Below are 16,980 nucleotides of genomic sequence, written 5' to 3'. Positions count from 1 at the left end.
TGTCCCTTGTCTATTTCTAGTCTTTTTTTTTTTTTTTAAGATTGTATTTATTCATTTGACAGAGAGAGACACAGCAAGAGAGGGAACATAAGCAGGGGGAGTGGGAGAGGGAGAAGCAGGCCTCCTGCAGAGCAGGGAGCCTGATGCGGGGCTCAGTCCCAGGACCCCGGGATCATGACCCGAGCCGAAGGCAGATGCTTCACTGACTGAGCCACCCCGGCGCCCCCATTTCTTGGGGTCGTTGGACTATAGGACTTTTTTTTTTTTTTTTAAGATTTTATTTATTTATTTGTCAGAGAGAGAGAATAAGCAGGGGATCAGCAGGCAGAGGAAGAAGCAGACTCCCTGCTGAGCAAGGAGCCCAATGCAGGACTTGATCCCAGGACCCTGGGATTACGTACGACCTGAACCAAAAGCAGATGCTTAATGGACTGAGCCACCCAGTATCCCTGGACTTTTTTTTTTTTTTAAGATTTTATTTATTTATTTGACAGACAGAGATCACAGGTAGGCAGAGAGGCAGTCAGAGAGAGAGGGGAGCAGGCGCCCTGCTGAGCTGAGAGCCTGATGTGGGGCTCGATTCCAGGACCCTGAGATCATGACCTGAGCTGAAGGCAGCGGCTTAACCCACTGAGCCACCCAGGTGCCCCTATCCCTGGACTTTTTTACATGCTCTGGGTACTAATCCTTAGGTAGTAAAATGGGTTGCAAAAACCTTTTCTCTCTCTTTGTGATGTTTTTTGATGAATAGAAGTTAATTTTAAAGATTTTCTTTTTGTGTCTATCTATTTGGAATTGTTAATTGTGGGTAGATAGGAGTATAAATACAATTTAACTTTATTCTCAGGTAGATAACCAGTTGTTGTAGAATTTACCATTGAATCCACTTAGGTCTGAAGTTTTTTTGGTGGCAAATTTTTGACTAGTGATTTAATTTTTTTTAGTGGTTACATGATTTACTCAAGATTTGAAAAAAATTGTCACAGTTGCTTAGATTTTTTAGGTCTCTGTTTTGTCTGAATTTTTAATTTTTATGGTTGTTAACAGTGTGCTCTTGCTATCTTTAATGTGTGAAGCATGTGTAATTATGTCTCCTTTTTTCAGTTTTGATATTGAATATTTCTCCCTTCTGTACTGTTAATTCATCTTGCTTGTAGCTTATCACTTGCGCTTTGTGACTTTCTCTTTAATGCATTTCTTTTTGTGTTTTTTAAATTCATTTATTTTTAAATAGCTGTAGAGTCATGCACTTGTATGTTTTAGATGTCTCTTTTAAGAGCATCTGTTGGAATTTTTTAATGCAGTTTTAAAGCATTTCGGCTGAGACATTTAGCCGATTTACACTCACTGTAATTACTCTTATTTTGTGCTTTCTGTTTGCCCTGGCTAGTCTATATTTCTTTCTCCTGTTATTTTTTTACTTTTTGAAATTAAAAAAAAAATTTTTGTCAGAGAAAGTGCACACAGGAGCGCACGAGGAAAGGGAGCGGCAGGCAGAGGGAGAAGCAGGCTCCCTGCTGAGCAAGGATCCTGATGTGGGACTCGATCCCAGAACCCTGGGATCACAATCTGAGCCCAAGACAGCCACTTAACTGACTGAGTCACCCAGGTGCCCCCCTTCTGTTATTTTTTAAATATTGATTTAATATCTCTAGCATTCCATTTTCCCCATGTACTAGTTTGGAAAATAGGCTCTCTTTTTTGGTTTTTACAATTCTCTTAGAAATATCATGCATCCTTGACTTTTCAAAAATCTAAAAAAACAAAAACAAAATAAACCAACCAAACAAATAAAAAAACCCGATAGTTTTACCTTCCTCTTAGATGGTACCGGAACCGTAGAAGCTTGACTTCATTCAGTCCCTTCATGGCTTATATGTTATCATATGTTTTAATATTTTTAAGTAGTATTCTTACTGGACAGAAGGGGGCCTGTTTAGAATTATTGTGTTTTACAGTCAGTGCTTATTTACATTTCCCACATTTTTACTGCTTTTCTCTATGGCTTCTTTTATCTTTTAGAACATCAGTCTAGGGCCATTTTCCTTCTGCTCAAAGTATGTCCTTTGGGATGGCTTTTTTGTTGTTGTTGAAGGATTGCTTGGTGATGAACTCTTTCCAGTTTTGTTTACCTGGAATTATCTTTGTTTCACTGTCATTTGCGGAAGATGTTTCTGCTAAGTAATGCAGTTTAGGTTGGCTGCTGCTGAGCACATTTGCACATCTCATCCCTCGTTTCTTTGTCTTTTCCATTATTGCCCCGAGAGGTCAGCTTTGTCTCAGTTCTTTTTTCTCTGGCTACTTTGGTATTTTTCTCTTTGTCTTCAGTGCTGTGCTATTTCAATGCAGTGTATCTTTACCTTGCTGGGGATTGTTTGGCTTCTTCTATCTGTAAACAGGTATTTTGAAATGTGTTTATTAGCTATTCATAAATCCTGAACTGTGAATTTCCACTTCTGTTGATCTGTCCATCTAAAAGTATAAATCAGTCTTTTTTCATCTACATAGTATGTAATTTTTCCTGTCCTTTTGCTTTTCTCTTCACTTTGTTTTCCACAGTTCCACCAACAGAATGCATTGCCAGACTTATAGATACCTTATAATATGGTAAGTGAGAAGTAAAATCTGACAATAAAACTCTGGACCTAGTCTTTTGGGGGAAGGGGTAGGACTATGACTCCTCTTTCCGTTTTTTCATCATAATTGGTTTATTTAGATGTTTCTTCTCTTTAGATCAGTGTTGGCAAATTATATTTTTATAGTTTTCAAATTAATTAGTATAAATTATGTATGACATTTATAATTTTAGAAATGCTTTCCCTGTATTTGTGGTAATAGTCTCTTTTTTGTTCTGCTTTTTAATTTTTCTTTTTTGAATATATTTGCTAAGAGATTATTTCATTTATTCTAAAAGTAACAGTTTTTATTTTTATTGGTTAACTCAGTTGGCCTTTTGTTTTTGTTTTAAATTTAGCTTCTCTTTTTAACATTACTGCTTTTAGCATAGAAATGTGTCTGGAGCATACTTTGTTTTCCCTTAACAAGGGAAGGAGAATTGGAGAATTAAATCCCTTGCTTATATTCTGTGTAAAGACTCACTACCTTCCTTGGCATGGTGAAATAGACCCTGTTTAGAACCTTTGAATACCTACCTGCTCCCTGCCTGGTTAGAAGAATGCTCGAGGCCCCAACTTCCGGGATTTAGTTTGACCAGTGTGACTGGTTGCTTTACCCTCTGGTGATCCCCTACTTCTCTGTGAGCCACTGTCAGTGAACAGGCCTATTCTTTGCCCAGGACTTTCAGGATGGGATATTTCTAGGGGTGTGAGCAGTTAAAAAAAAGTCACCCTGTTATGGCATGGATTAGGTCACTTTCTCTTTCATCATCTGTAATCAAAAGAATCCAAAGCAGGTTTTAAAATGTAATTGTCCCTGAGAAAAATTTATTGTTAGGATTTTCTTTTAAGAGGTACAAAACTGGGGTGCCTGGTTAAGCATCTGCCTTCGGCTCTGGTCATGACCCCAGGGTCCTGGGATTGAGTCCCGAATCGGGCTCCCTGCTTAGTGGGAAGCCTGCTTCTCCCTCTCCTACTCCCCCTGCTTGTGCTCCTCTCTCGCTGCATCTCTCTCTGTCAAATGAATAAATAAAATATTTTTAAAAAAAGGGGTACAAAATTACTTAACAGTGTCCTTGTAATAAAATACAGTAGTGCGTTTAATGCAGCCATCTCACTGCAAACGGATAGTTTAAAGCACAGATTAGGAGCGCCTGTGTGGCTCATTCAGTTGAGTGTCTGCCTTGGACGCATGTCATGATCTCAGGGCCCAGGGATCAAGTCCCATGTCCGGCTCCCTGCTTGGTGGGGAAGCAGACGCTTCTCCCTTTTTCTCTGCCTCTCCCCCAGCTTGTGCTCCCTGCCTCAGATAAATAAATAAAACCTTTTTTTAAAAAATAAAGCACAAATTAGTGAATCCAGTTTGATAAGGAGCCAGAAAAAGGTTAGTTACTTTATATGATGTCTAAAAATGACACCACATAAACTTTGAAATAGTTCCAATGAAAGGTACGTAACTTGAATGTGGAAAGTATGGTCTCTAAGAGTTTACATAGCATGGCAAGAGAGAAAACTTGGCAGATATAAGATTATAAGCATCTATTTGCTATATAAAAATACTTTTTACTGTGAGATTGGATTCTGAGGATTGTTAAAACAATCTTCAAAATTTGAATATTAAGTCCAAAAGTAAATATGCCACAGTTAAATGAAAGAATCATAGTACATGGCTATGTCTCATTTTACATGGTGGATATAATCCTCCAAAAATGTTTTTTCAAAAAACGATTTCTTTTCCTCTGGATATACTAAATACTCAAAGTGTGTTTGCTATTTTAAATAGTACATAGTCAGCCTACATGATTCTTTATGAATTTAAGTGAATTTTGTGAGTTAAGATTTTCCTTTATGTTTTCTATATGTACAACACAATGGTGGTAATGATTTTCTAGGATCTCCTGAACAGATTTTCCTCTAGCAAATGCAGAGATGGTCAGGAAATGTAGGTGCATGTCTTCAGTAACTTTGTTAAAGCATGAGCCAAAAGTAAAGATGTCCTTAGGTCAGACCAAATACTTCATGCCCCTGAATAGTTTTATTTTTTGTAGGTTTTGTTGGGGCTGCCTGGCTTAGTGGGTGAGCACCCCCATCCTGACCACAAGTGCTGATACCAGCATCTCCCAGGGATCTGTGGAGCGCTCAAAATCATATTCAGTAGACCTTCTGTTTTTGTAAATCATACAGCAAAGCCCCATGAAACTGTAGCTGGTGAATTTATATAGACGATAATGGGAACGGTTTATAGGGGCCCTGATTTAGAATAATTGGGGATCACTGTAGTGAACAGATGTGGGTGTCAGATTAGGTCCGGGACTTGCAATCCGTCATCATTACAGCATCATTCCTGAGAGCCTGTGGGCAAGATCCTTGAAGAAATTGAAGCTGGGAGCACGCACCGTAAGAACAAACACCCGAGAGAGGGCATTGGGAGACCTCAGAGGAAGGAAGACCAAGGGCACTTTGCTTGTCGACCAGCCCTCGAAGTAGATTGCAGCTCCCACGAACCCCCTACCCGGTTCTGTGGCTGAGGTTCTGGGGTCGCCGCCTGCCTTCCGCGGGCTCGCGGTCGGCGGCCCTCGTTGACTTTTAAAAGGTGCCGCCCCGCGCTGCCCCGGCCACCGCCCTGGACTTCGCTGGTGGGAGGGGGCCGACAGGCCGGCGGGCAGAGGCGCAGCCCCCTCCCCCACGCACCATGAGGTGAGGAGGGAGGAGCTGGGCGTCACCCGCAGCTCTGCTCCCGCAGCTCTGCTCCCCGCTGCTGCCAGGGAACCCTCCTGGCCAGCGGGCGGTCTTCCTTACAGCTGGGTGCAGAGGAGACTGGGAGGGGACAGACTAGGTGTTTGACCTTCGGAGTCAAACTTCGGTGGGGCCGCCAGGACAGGTTGGATGGTACTGACAGGTTTACCGAACTCCTTTGCTCCCAACTCCTCACTGCGTTCTCTGAGTGTCCGAGTGAGGAAAGCCTTGCAGAACTTCCGGAGAGAGGGCGTCCCCCCTTACAGCTCTGCTGGGGGTATAGGTTTACAGTGTTCTAGGTCATCGTTTGAAACGTAAAACAGTGAGTACACGTATTTTGCCCTTATGGCAAAGGTCATTGGTTTTTATTCCTCGTGTGTATGATTATCTGGGCGTTAGAAAACATTTAAACTTTTGTACATGGCAAACTTCTTTATATTTTTAAAAACTTTTATGAAAATCTTGTTCTATGATATTCTCTTTTTTTTTTTTTAAGATTTATTTATTTATTTGACAGAGATCACAAGTAGGCAGAGAGGCAGGCCAAGAGAGGGGGAAGCAGCCTCCCTGCTGAGCAGAGAGCCCAATATGGGGCTCATTCCCAGGACCCTGAGATCATGACCTGAGCTGAAGGCAGAGGCTTAACCCACTGAGCCACCCAGGTGCCTTAAGTTGCTTTATTTTTTTAATGTTATTATAGAAATCTTTTTTTTTCTTTTGTAATTTTTATTTAAGTTCTGGTTAGTTAACATATAATAGTGGTTTCAGTAGAATACGGTGCTTCTCACTTACATACAACACCCAGTGCTCATCATAACAAGCGCCCTCCTTAATACCCGTCTTCTACCCACCTCCCTCCATCAACTCACGGTTTGTTTTTTATTCTTAACAGTCTCTTATGGTTTGCTTCCCTCTTCCTCTCTCTCTCCCTTTTTCACCCTTCCTGTATGTTCATCTGTTTTGTTTCCTAAATTCCACATATGAGTGAAATCATATGGTATTTGTCTTTCTCTGACTTACTTTGCTTAGCGTAATATAAACTAGCTTCATCCACATCATTGCAAATAGCAAGAGTTCATTCTTTTTGATAGCTTAGTAATATTCCATTGTAAATATATATAACACAACTTCTTTATCCATTCATCAGTCGATGGACACTGGGGCTCTTTCCATAATTTCCATAATTTGGCTGTTATTGGTAATGCTGCTGTAAACAGGTACCCCTTCAAATCTGTGTTTGTATCTTTTGGGTAAATACCTAGCAGTACAATTGCTGGGTCATAGGGTAGCTCTACTTTTAACTTTTTGAGGAACCTCCACACTGTTCTCCAGAGTGGCTGCACCAGTTTGCATTCCCACCAGCGGTGTAGGAGGCTTCCCCTTTCTGCACATTCTTGCCAACACTTGTTGTCCTGTTTTGTTAATTTTAGCCGTTCTGATAGGTGTGAGGTGGTATCTCATCGTTTTTTTTTTTTTAAGATTTTATTTATTTATTTGAGAGGGGGCGGGGGAGGTAACAGAAGCAGGAGAGGGAGAAGCAGATTCTGCTGAATGGGAAGCCCGACATGGGGTTTGATCCCAGGACCCTGAGATCATGACCGGGGCTGAAGGCAGCCGCTTAACTGACTGAGCCCCCCAGGTGCCCCTCTCATGATGCTTTTGATTTGTATTTCCCTGCTAATGAGTGATTTGAGCATTTTTTCATGTCTGTTAGCTGTCTGGATAGCTTCTTTGGAAAAGTGTTTGTTCATGTCTTCTAATTCTTAATGGGGTTATTTGTTTCTTGGGTGTTGAGTTTGATAAGTTCCTTATAGATTTTGGATACTGACCCTTTATCAGATACATCATTTCCATTATCTCATTCCATAGACTGCCTTTTAATTTTGTTGATTATTTCCTTTGCTGTGCAGCATTTTATCTCAATGCCCCAATAGTTTATTTTTGCTTTTGCCTCCAGTGATGTGTCTAGTAAGAAGTTGCTCCAGCTGAGGTCAAAAAGGTTGCTGTCTGTGTTCTCCTCTGGGATTTTGATGGTTTCCTGTCTCCCATTTAGAACTTTAATCCATTGTGAATTTCTTTTTGTGTATGGTGTAAGGAAATGGTCCAGTTTTATTCTTCTGCATGTATATGGCTGTGCAGTTTTCCCAGCAACATTGGTGAAGAGACTGTCTTTTTCCCAGTAGACGTTCTTCCCTGCTTTGTGCAGGATCAGTTGGCCGTAGAGCTGAGGGTCCATTTCCGGGCTCTCTGTTCTGCTCCACTGATCTGTGTGTCTGTTTTTGTGCCAGTGCTGTACTGTCTTGATGACTAGAGCTTTGTAATGTAGCTTTAAGTCCAGAATCATGATACCTCCAGCTTTGCTCTTCTTTTTCAGGATTACTTTGGCTATTCAAGGTCTTTTGTGGTTCCCTAGAAATTTTAGGGTTGGTTTTTCTAGCTCTGAAAAATGCTCTTTTTGATAGTTTGTATTTTGATAGGGATTGCATTAAATGTGCAGATTGCTTTGGGTAGTGCAGACATTTTAACAGTCTTTATTTTTCCAATCCATGAGCATGTAGTTTTTTTTCCCGTTTCTTTCATAAATGTTCTATAGTTTTCAGAGTACAGGTCTTTTACCTCTTTGGTTAAGTCTTAGGTATTTTACTGTTTTTGTTTGGTGCAGTTGTAAATGGGATTGATTCCTTTATTCCTCTTTCTGCTGCTTTATTATCAGTGTATAGAAATGCAACAGATTTCTGTACAACAGATTTCTGTACAAGGAACCAGTTCTTGGTTTCAACAAAACCTGTTTTGTTTGTTGTTTCTTTATCATTTATTTCTTCTGTAATCTTATTTCCCTTTTGGTGTGTTTAGGCTTTATTTGCTGTTCCTTTTCTTGCCTCTTAAGGTGTAAGGTTAGGTTGTGTATTTGAGACTTTTCTTGGTTCTTGAGGTAGGCCTGTATTATAATATACTTCCTTCTTAGGGACTGCCTTTGCAGCATCCCAAGGGTTTTCGACTGTCATCTTTTCATTTCCATTTGCTTCCATGTATTTTTTTAGTTTTTCTTTAATTTCCCAGTTAACGCATTCATTCTTTAGTAGGATGTTCTTTAATCTCCATGTATCTGTCTTTCCAAATTTTTTTTCCTCTGGTTGACTTCAAATTTCATAGTGTTGTGGTCTGTAAATATACATGGTATGATCTCAGTCTTTTTGTGCTTGTTGAGGGCTGATTTGTGACCCAGTATGTGATCTGTTCTGGTGAAAGTTCCTTGTGCACTTGAGAAGAATGTGTATTTTGCTGCTTTAGGATGAAATGTTCTAAATATATCTCATAAGTCCATCTGACCCAGTATGTTTCAAAGCCGTAGTTTCCTTTTTGATTTTCTGCTTAGATGATGTGTCCATTACGGTGAGTGGGGTGTTAAAGTTCCTTACTATTACTGTATTATTATCAATGAGTTTCTTTATGTTTGTTATTGATTGATTGATTGATAAATCTGGGTGCTCCCAAGTTGGGTGCATAAATATTTACAGTTATAACTTCGTGATGGGCCCTTCTTCATCTCTTGTTATAGTCTTGGGTTTTAAATCTTGTTTGTCCCATATACATTTGGCTACTCCAGCTTTCTTTTGCTGTGGTAGGCATTTTTCTATGTTATTGAATCAACAGCTTTTATTTCGGAGCATCTTAGTTTGATTTTTAGATTAAGTACGGCCCAAAAATGCATACATTTTAAGAATACTCTGCAGCAACAAAAATTTACACATTATAAGGCATCGTAACATAAATACGTGTCTAGTAACTTTGTTTTGACAGTCTGACCTTTGGCTCTCCTACCTTATCCCACAGCCAGTGGCCCCTCTGTGATTGTTTTACTTTCATTTATTAATGTGGTTAGTTAAATTTATGGATTTCCTGTTTATTGAACCAATTCTTAACAATCCTATGATGAATCTGAATTGATCTCTGTTATTTTAATCTTGGGATAGATTCTCTTTGCCAGTGCATATATTTTAGGATTTTAGCATTAATATTCATACTAGAGATAACTCTTAAATTTCCTTTTTTAGGTTTTGTCAGATTTTGGTACTGGATTTAGCTGCTTTATTAAAAAGTTGGGAAGCTTTATTCCTTTTACTGAGTTTTGGTACAGATTAAATAGCATAAATATTATTTACTCTTTCATTTAGTCACCAAATACATGTTCACTATATGCCAGGCATTGGGCTGGCTGCTAAGTAATCAGAGGTGAACAACACAGAAATCGCTTCTGCCCTTACAGGGGCAGGTTTATTAGGGAATTAGCCATTAATGAAGTAGTTATGAATATGTAGTTATAAATCATGACAAATACTCTCAAAGAAAGGAGCAGAGTGCTTTTGAAAGAAATGTCATTGAAGAACTTCTGGAGATTGTACTTTTTCTGTATTTGAGGACATGCTTATTGAGTACATATGCACTAAAAGGTAATTTATTTTAAATGGAACATTTATTGAAGATTGGATGTGCACTTGGTATGTGGTAAATAAAATGGAGTCTTCATTATTATAGAAGTTAAAATAAAAAATACTGGTAGTCATAGCTACCAGAGTTAGAGGGTATATTCCACATTTTTTAAATGAAGAAATTAAGACTTAGTTTAAGTAGACACTTCTAGTTGTATACACCTTCTGGAAATCCCACTGAGGTGGCAGTAAAAGAGTAAAGATACAAATTGACAAGAAGAATGGAAAAGTAGATGCCAAGTACAGTCACCTTTGGGGAACTAGCACGAAGATGGCGAGTCCTGTGTGGCTTTATGGAGTGGGGCTGCCGAAAGCCGAAGAGCAGTCAGTGGGCAAGAAGCCAGCGGACTCCCAGCAGGCAGTCCGGCTCAGGATTTGGAAGTTACAAGTATTTCTCAAGGCGAGATGATAGGGTGGCACAGAAGTACAACGATTAAGTGGTGATTTGGGTCGTTTTGATGCTCTAGATTCCCTTCCCTGCTCCTCGCCTCTAGACAGTTGCTTAGCTGTCTTCTACCCAGACAGGGCACTGACAGCTCACCTGCGGGAGGTGATCACATTCAGGAGGCTGAGGCAGCTGGGGTGGAGCAGAGCACTGAAACCAGGATGAGTGTTAAGTGGAATTCGCCGTACTGAGCAGGGAAGCCAGAGCTGGCTGGAGTCAGAGCCGAGAGTCGAGCTTGTGTGCCTCCTAAACAAGATCTTAAAGGATTCTTTCCTGGGGAAACATCAACCCTGGTAAAATATTTAGCGGATACAGACTTTGGGAGTTCGCCTAATTAAGTAGCTGCATCACCATCAGATCACGGGAGAGAGAGAAAAAGAGAGTGCTGGTCAGAGACACTGTTCATGTGCTGGCCTCGTGGTCCGCTGTAAGTGCCTCACATGTGGACAGCAAAGGATCACCAGCCATTTAGTGGGAGTCTCTAACATAACAGAAACCGAACAGGAGGGGTGCCTGGGTGGCTCAGTCAGTTAAGCCTCTGTCTTTGGCTCAGGTCATGATCCCAGGGTCCATGGATTGAGCCCGGGTAGGGTTTTCTGCTCAGTGGGGAGTTTGCTTCTCCCTCTGCCCCTCCCCTGCTGATACTCACTCACTCTCTCAAACAAATAAATAAATAAAAAGAAAGAAAGAAAGAAAGAAACCAAACAGGAATAAACAAGTAGGAAATAAAAGGATCTTGGTAGAAATAGATTTACTGTAGGTAACAGAAGAATCTTGAACCCAATAAAATTATGGTACCTTTAGAGAGAAAAGAAATGACATCTGTGAAAGAAGAGGTTCTGTTTTTTAAAAAAGCGAAATTATTCAGGAAACAGAAAAGGTCTCTGTGAGAGCAGAAGAAAATATATAATGATTGGATAATAAAGCTGGAGAATTCTCCCCCAAAATAAAATAGCCACAAGAATTAGAAAATAAGAGTGAGTAAATAAAAGTGGAGAACCAAAGAGGTCTTTCATCTTATGCAGTGGGAGGAAACCATTATTTAAGTCCCGGAACTGGAAGAGGTGAGCTTCTGGTTGAATGGGTCTTCTGTGTGGTGTCCTGAAGAAGAAAACAGGAGCACAAAACCAAATCAGATCACCAGACCGAACCTTTAGTTCCAGAAGGAAGAAGACCAGATTAGTTCTTCATCATCGTACTTCTAGGAAAAAGAATGGGAAGGAGGGGAGGTGCAGTGCCCAAACTACACTTTGAACAAGGGCAGGAATAAAAGAAACCCTGTAAACTTGAAATTGTATGTAAGTACTGTTGGGAAGCCCCAACAGTTCTGTGAGAAAGGCAGAGTTGTGCAGAGGGGGCATAGCTCAGAAATGACCAGCAGCTGTTTAGTCCAGAAACAGTCCTGTCCTAAGAGAATTGCTGTGTACCAGGCTAAGACTGAACAGCTGGATGGTGTCCATTAAGGAAAGCAGAGAGAAATTGGAAAGTGCTTGAGTGGCCCAGAGATCTTAGAATGTGCTAGCGAAATACCTCTAGAAGTGAGTATATGACCTTGGAAAGCAAGGGATTTGGGTCTTGTAGTAGTCTTGAAGAGGAAAACTGAGCTGGAATTAATAGGCCCTCCTGAATCAGATTACATTTGCAGGTTGCAAGAGGATTGGCAACAAGGGCACCGTATTATTTTTTTAAAAATACTTGGATGCAGGAACAGAGGGAACTCTTAAATTAAGAAACCTAAAAACTTCTCTGATCCCTCCCTACACCCTGAATCTTCTTATTCAAACACAGAAAAACAGAAAGAATATGTACAGCATCCTTACAGTGATACAGTGGCAATTGCATTTCTTTGTTGGTTTGTTTTTGTTTTTTTGTAACATAATATTTTCAATATTGAGGTAGAATTCATTGGTTTTTAGTACATTCACAAGGTGTACAATCATTACCACGATCAATTGCGTTATGAACCCCAGGGCTTTTTTTCTCCCCCTTGACTTTGAGTTTGGCCATATGACTTGCTTTGGGCAATAATATCAGGTAGACATGATAGTATATTAGTTTCAGGCCTAATAAACCTTAAAAGGACTTGGGTATTCTCCATTTGTTCTCTGTACCTCTGCCATTTCCATGAGAAAAACATGCCTCCCTAGCTTATTGGTTGAAGGAACATAGGAGACATATGGATCAGGGCTTCCCCAGCTGAGCCAAGCCTAATTCAGCCAACATTGTAGAAGTGTGAGCAGTAGTAGATGATTGTGACTATAAGCTACTGAATTTCGAGATGGTTTGTTACTAAGCAGTAGTTAACTGATAGAAATGTATAAGAAAAGGCTAAGGTGGGGGGATGTGCATCACACACAGTTTTCTACAGATGACAAGAAAAATACTGGTACAGTGTAGATCAGGGCTGGACAAGTGACTGCTTTTGCCTGTTTTTAAATAAAGTTTTATTAGAACCTAGTCACTTTTCCATTCATTTACACATTGTCTGTGGCTGCTTTTATGCTTCACCAGCAGAACTGAGTCTTTGTAACAGAGACTGTATGCTCACAATCCTAAAATACTTACTGTCTGGCCCTTCATGAAAAAGCTTGTGGACCTCTCGAAGTAGATGAAAAGTGACCTAAAATCCCAACATAAATTAAAAATAAGCTCCACACTTATTTGGATGGAAGGAGAGTAACAAGTGTCAGCAATGATGTGGAGAAAGTAGAACTTTCCATGCACTGCTAATGAGAAGATAAAATGGTGCAGTCACTTTGGAAAACAGAATAGCAGTTCTCCAAATGGTTAAACATAGATTTATCATGATTCACCTGTTCTCTTAGGTATATATTCAGGAGAAATGAAAAAATGTCCACACAGAAACTTGTACATTAACATTCATAGTATTGTACATAATACCCAAAAAGTTGAAACATCCCAAATGTCCTTCAGTTGGTGATTGGATAAAAGAAAATGTGGTATATCCGGAAAGTATCATTTTCCTCTAAATGAGCCAATGAAAATGAAATGTGAGTGAAGCACATGCCACCATATGGATAAACCCCAAAACACAATGCTGTGTGAGGGAAGCCAGGCACAAAGGACCACGTATTGTGGGATTCCATTTACTTAAAATGGTCCAATATAGGCAAATCTATACAGACAGAAAGTAAATTAATGGTTGCCTGGGCCTGGGGATAGGAGGCATTGAAGGGTGAGGATAGTGGCTGAGGGCTACACAGCCTCTTTTTAGAGTGACGAGATGGTCTAAAGTTGATAGTAGTGATGTTTGCACAGGTCTGAATAGACAAAAGCCATTGAATTGTACATTTTAAGTGGGTAAATTGTATGCCGTGAGCTGTATCTCAATGAAGTATTAAAAAATAAAATAAATGAAGAACACAAAAAATGAAGACCACAAAGCAGAATTATAAGAATTTGAGGAAGAGGGGCGCCTGGGTGGCTTAGTGGGGTAAAGCCTCTGCCTTCCGCTTGGGTCATGATCCCAGGCTCCTGGGATCGAGCCCCGCTTCGGGCTCTCTGCTCAGCAGGGAGACTGCTTCCCTTCCTCTCTCTGTGCCTGCCTCTCTGCCCACTTGTGCTGTCTGCCAAATAAATAAAATCTTAAAAAAAAAAAAGAATTTGAGGAAGAGATAGCCAGACCATAGGAGTATGTGAAATGGGCACTAGCAGAACAGAAAAGAAAAGGAAGAAAAAGATAAACTGTTTCAGAAACAGAGTAAAATAGGCGTGTGGGAGACAAGGTACCATGGCAAATCTAAAGATTAGACTTGGAATGTTATGTTTATTTTACCATGATTTTTACTGTGTAAAACAGAACCAAAAATAACATGAGAAAAGTGAATAAAAGCAAACAAATGATCTCTAAAAAGAAAATACTGAGACAGTAATATAGGAGACCACCGAAAGAGATCCAAAATATACTTGCAAACTTGGAGCCCCCAAAGAAGAAAATCAAAATAGTACAATTAATCAGATATCTTAAAGTATAATTCAGATATTTCCGTAAAAAGAAATAATTTATTTTTTGAATGTACCTTTTGAAAGGATGTACCATGTATTCCAAGGAAAACTGGCCCAGCCCTGAGACATACTCTGGTAAAAACATTGGGGACTGACGAAAGGAAAGGAAATCAGCTTGGTGGCAGAACAGAAGCAATGCCAGCAAACAGTAGGCTCAGGGCTTGAACTAACCCTGAGATCAAGACTTGAGCAGAGATGAAGAGTCGGGCATGTAACCAGTTGAACCACCCAGGCACCCCAATATTTTTTTTTTCAAAGAAGTAATCTTTATCTTTCCTTGCTCTGTGGTTCTTTTTTCTTCTGTGTAATTAACTTCTGATCTTTATCATTTATTTCCTTTCCTTATTCTCTTATAAATTTACTGTTTGTATGTTTTCTGAGTTCTTGAATTGACTTTAATTCACTAATTTTCCAGCGTTTTTCTTTAATATTTACATTTAAAATTAATGGGGGTTTTTTTGTAGATTTTTTTTCTTACAGACATTTTACATGTATCTAAATTTAGGTGGTGTTTCATTGTCATTCAACCATTTTAAATTTCATTATAATTTAACTTGTGAGTCATATATAAGTAGGTTTTTTTTAACACAGGGCTCTTGAGATTAATTTTTCTATGGTCACATTATAATTTTACTAGATCTTGGTCAGAAATTGTTTTCTATACTGTATCAGTATTTGGTGCCAAACACAGTTTAAGTATATATAGTTCAGTGAATTTTGGTAAATCTGTGTACCCTGTAACCAGCACACCAATAAAAATAGACTCTGTCACCCCAGAAAGTCCCTTTGTACCTACTTCACTTACAGTTTTCTTATTCCTACCTCAGCAACCACTGGTGGGCTCTTTATCACTATAGATTAGTTTTGCCAATTCTAGAACTTTATATATGCGCGTGCGCTTGTGTGTGTGGAGACACACACACGCCGCACATATATAAATTGAACATATATGGAATCCTATAGTGTGTACTTTTTTAATGTCTGCTTTCTTTTGTCCAAGTTACATTTTTGAGTTTCATGCATGCCTCAGCAGTTTTCCTTTTTTATTGCTGAGTAGTAGTATCTTACATGAGTAGGCCAGAGTTTGTTTATCCATTCACCTATCATGAACATGTAGGTTTCCAGTTTTAGCTTACTGAGAATAATGCTTCCCTGAAGGTTCATGTACAAATCCTTTTGCGGACATAATGTTTCATTTTTCTTGGGTAGATCTCTAAGAGTAGAACTGCTTGGCTGTGAACTAAGTGTATGTTTGACTTTATAAGAAGCCGACAAAACTTTTCCCAGTTGACTATCTAGCTTTATATTCCTACCAGGAATCTAGGAGAGTTCCTCATTCTTGCCAACACTTAGTATTTTCTGTCTTATTAATTTTAGCCATTCTAGTGGGCAAGTATCACCTCCCTAATGATTAATAACATTGACTATGTTCCTATGTACTTACTTGCCATTAGTTTGTCCTTTGTGGTGTGTTTAAGAGTTCTTTGTATATTCTGGACACAAGTGCTTTGCAAATATTTTTCTTAATGATGCCTTTTGAAGCTCAGAAGGTTTTAATTTTCATAAAGTCCAGTGTATCAGTTTTTCTTTAATGGCAACTGATTTTTGTATCCTAAGCAATCGTCATCTGCCTCATGGTCTGGATTTTTTCCCTGTGATCTGTTTCTAGAAATTTTACAGTTTTAGCTCTTACGTTTATGTCTGTAATTCATTTCCAGTTGAATTTTATGGTTTGAGGTAGGGGTTGAAGTTCATGTTTTTTTTTCTGTTTGGGTTGTTATAGAACCATCTGTTGTGAAAATATTCTTTCCCTTTGAAGTACATTGGCAGTGTTGCCAAAAATGAACTCTCATGCTGTTCCACTGATCTGTATATATTTTCTTTACACATCAACACCACAATCTAGACTGTTTCTCTTTGTAGTAATTCTTGAAATCAAGTGGTGAGTCTTTTAACTTTGTTCTTTTCTAAAATTGTTCTGGCTGTTTATATCCTTTGATTGCAAGGGTTAGAATCGGGTCATCAATTTCTGCAGATTGGGGATATGGGGAACATTTATGCTTCAGTGTTGTATCTCAGCATCTGCCAGCAAGGTCACAGAGCTCTCCCAAGTTATTGGAGAGCACAAGTTCAGACCGAATCTGGATAATATCGTGCTCCACAAAGGATGTCTCCAAAAACACTTGATGTTTCTATCTGTTCAGAGGAGATTTTTGGTTCTCTAGAATTCTAGACTGAATTAATGATTGGTAACTGAAAATTAAGCAGAGACAATTTGAAATTGAATAAAACAAAGCATCCTGTAAGAAAGGAAATTACCCAGTGTGGCCCAGCTGTGATTAGTGCATACAATTTAGTGAAACATTGAATACTGATACAGCAAAATTACTGATACGAGTTTATATGGCATTTTATTTAGAAACATGGAGTTACACCAGAAGATATAGCCAAAGTTGAAAGTGGTCACCTAAGAGGGAGGGAAATAGGGGCTCCCTGGGAGGGTGGGGACAGTGATTGATAAGCCTAGTGGTCTTTGGCTTTTTATTTTGTGTCTATGCTTTGTTGAAATTTATTTTTAAAAATAAGGGGAAGAAAGATCAAATAGCTTTCTCAAAGTCACAAAGCTAGAAAGACCTAGGTTCAAAGTCCTGGCTTGCCAAGTCCTTCT

The 16,980-nt window shown here is 39.3% G+C and overlaps 1 protein-coding gene across 1 annotated transcript in view; it reads left to right on the top strand.

Annotated features, from left to right (window-relative positions):
• The first annotated feature begins 5,117 nt into the window (after positions 1-5,117).
• TASOR2 (transcription activation suppressor family member 2) overlaps positions 5,118-16,980 on the top strand; it is a 65,122-nt gene continuing 53,259 nt past the window's right edge. The window contains exon 1 of the mRNA XM_032881655.1: positions 5,118-5,312. Coding sequence (XP_032737546.1) covers positions 5,308-5,312 — 5 coding nt within the window. The 5' untranslated portion in view covers positions 5,118-5,307. The remainder of the gene's footprint in view (positions 5,313-16,980) is intronic.

This window comes from Lontra canadensis, unplaced genomic scaffold, assembly GCF_010015895.1.
Source record: "Lontra canadensis isolate GAN:19392208 unplaced genomic scaffold, GSC_riverotter_1.0 scaffold76, whole genome shotgun sequence".
NCBI lineage: Eukaryota > Metazoa > Chordata > Mammalia > Carnivora > Mustelidae > Lontra > Lontra canadensis.
The sequence above is the reverse complement of the archived record's forward strand: the minus strand, read 5'-3'. Positions and strand labels throughout refer to the sequence as shown.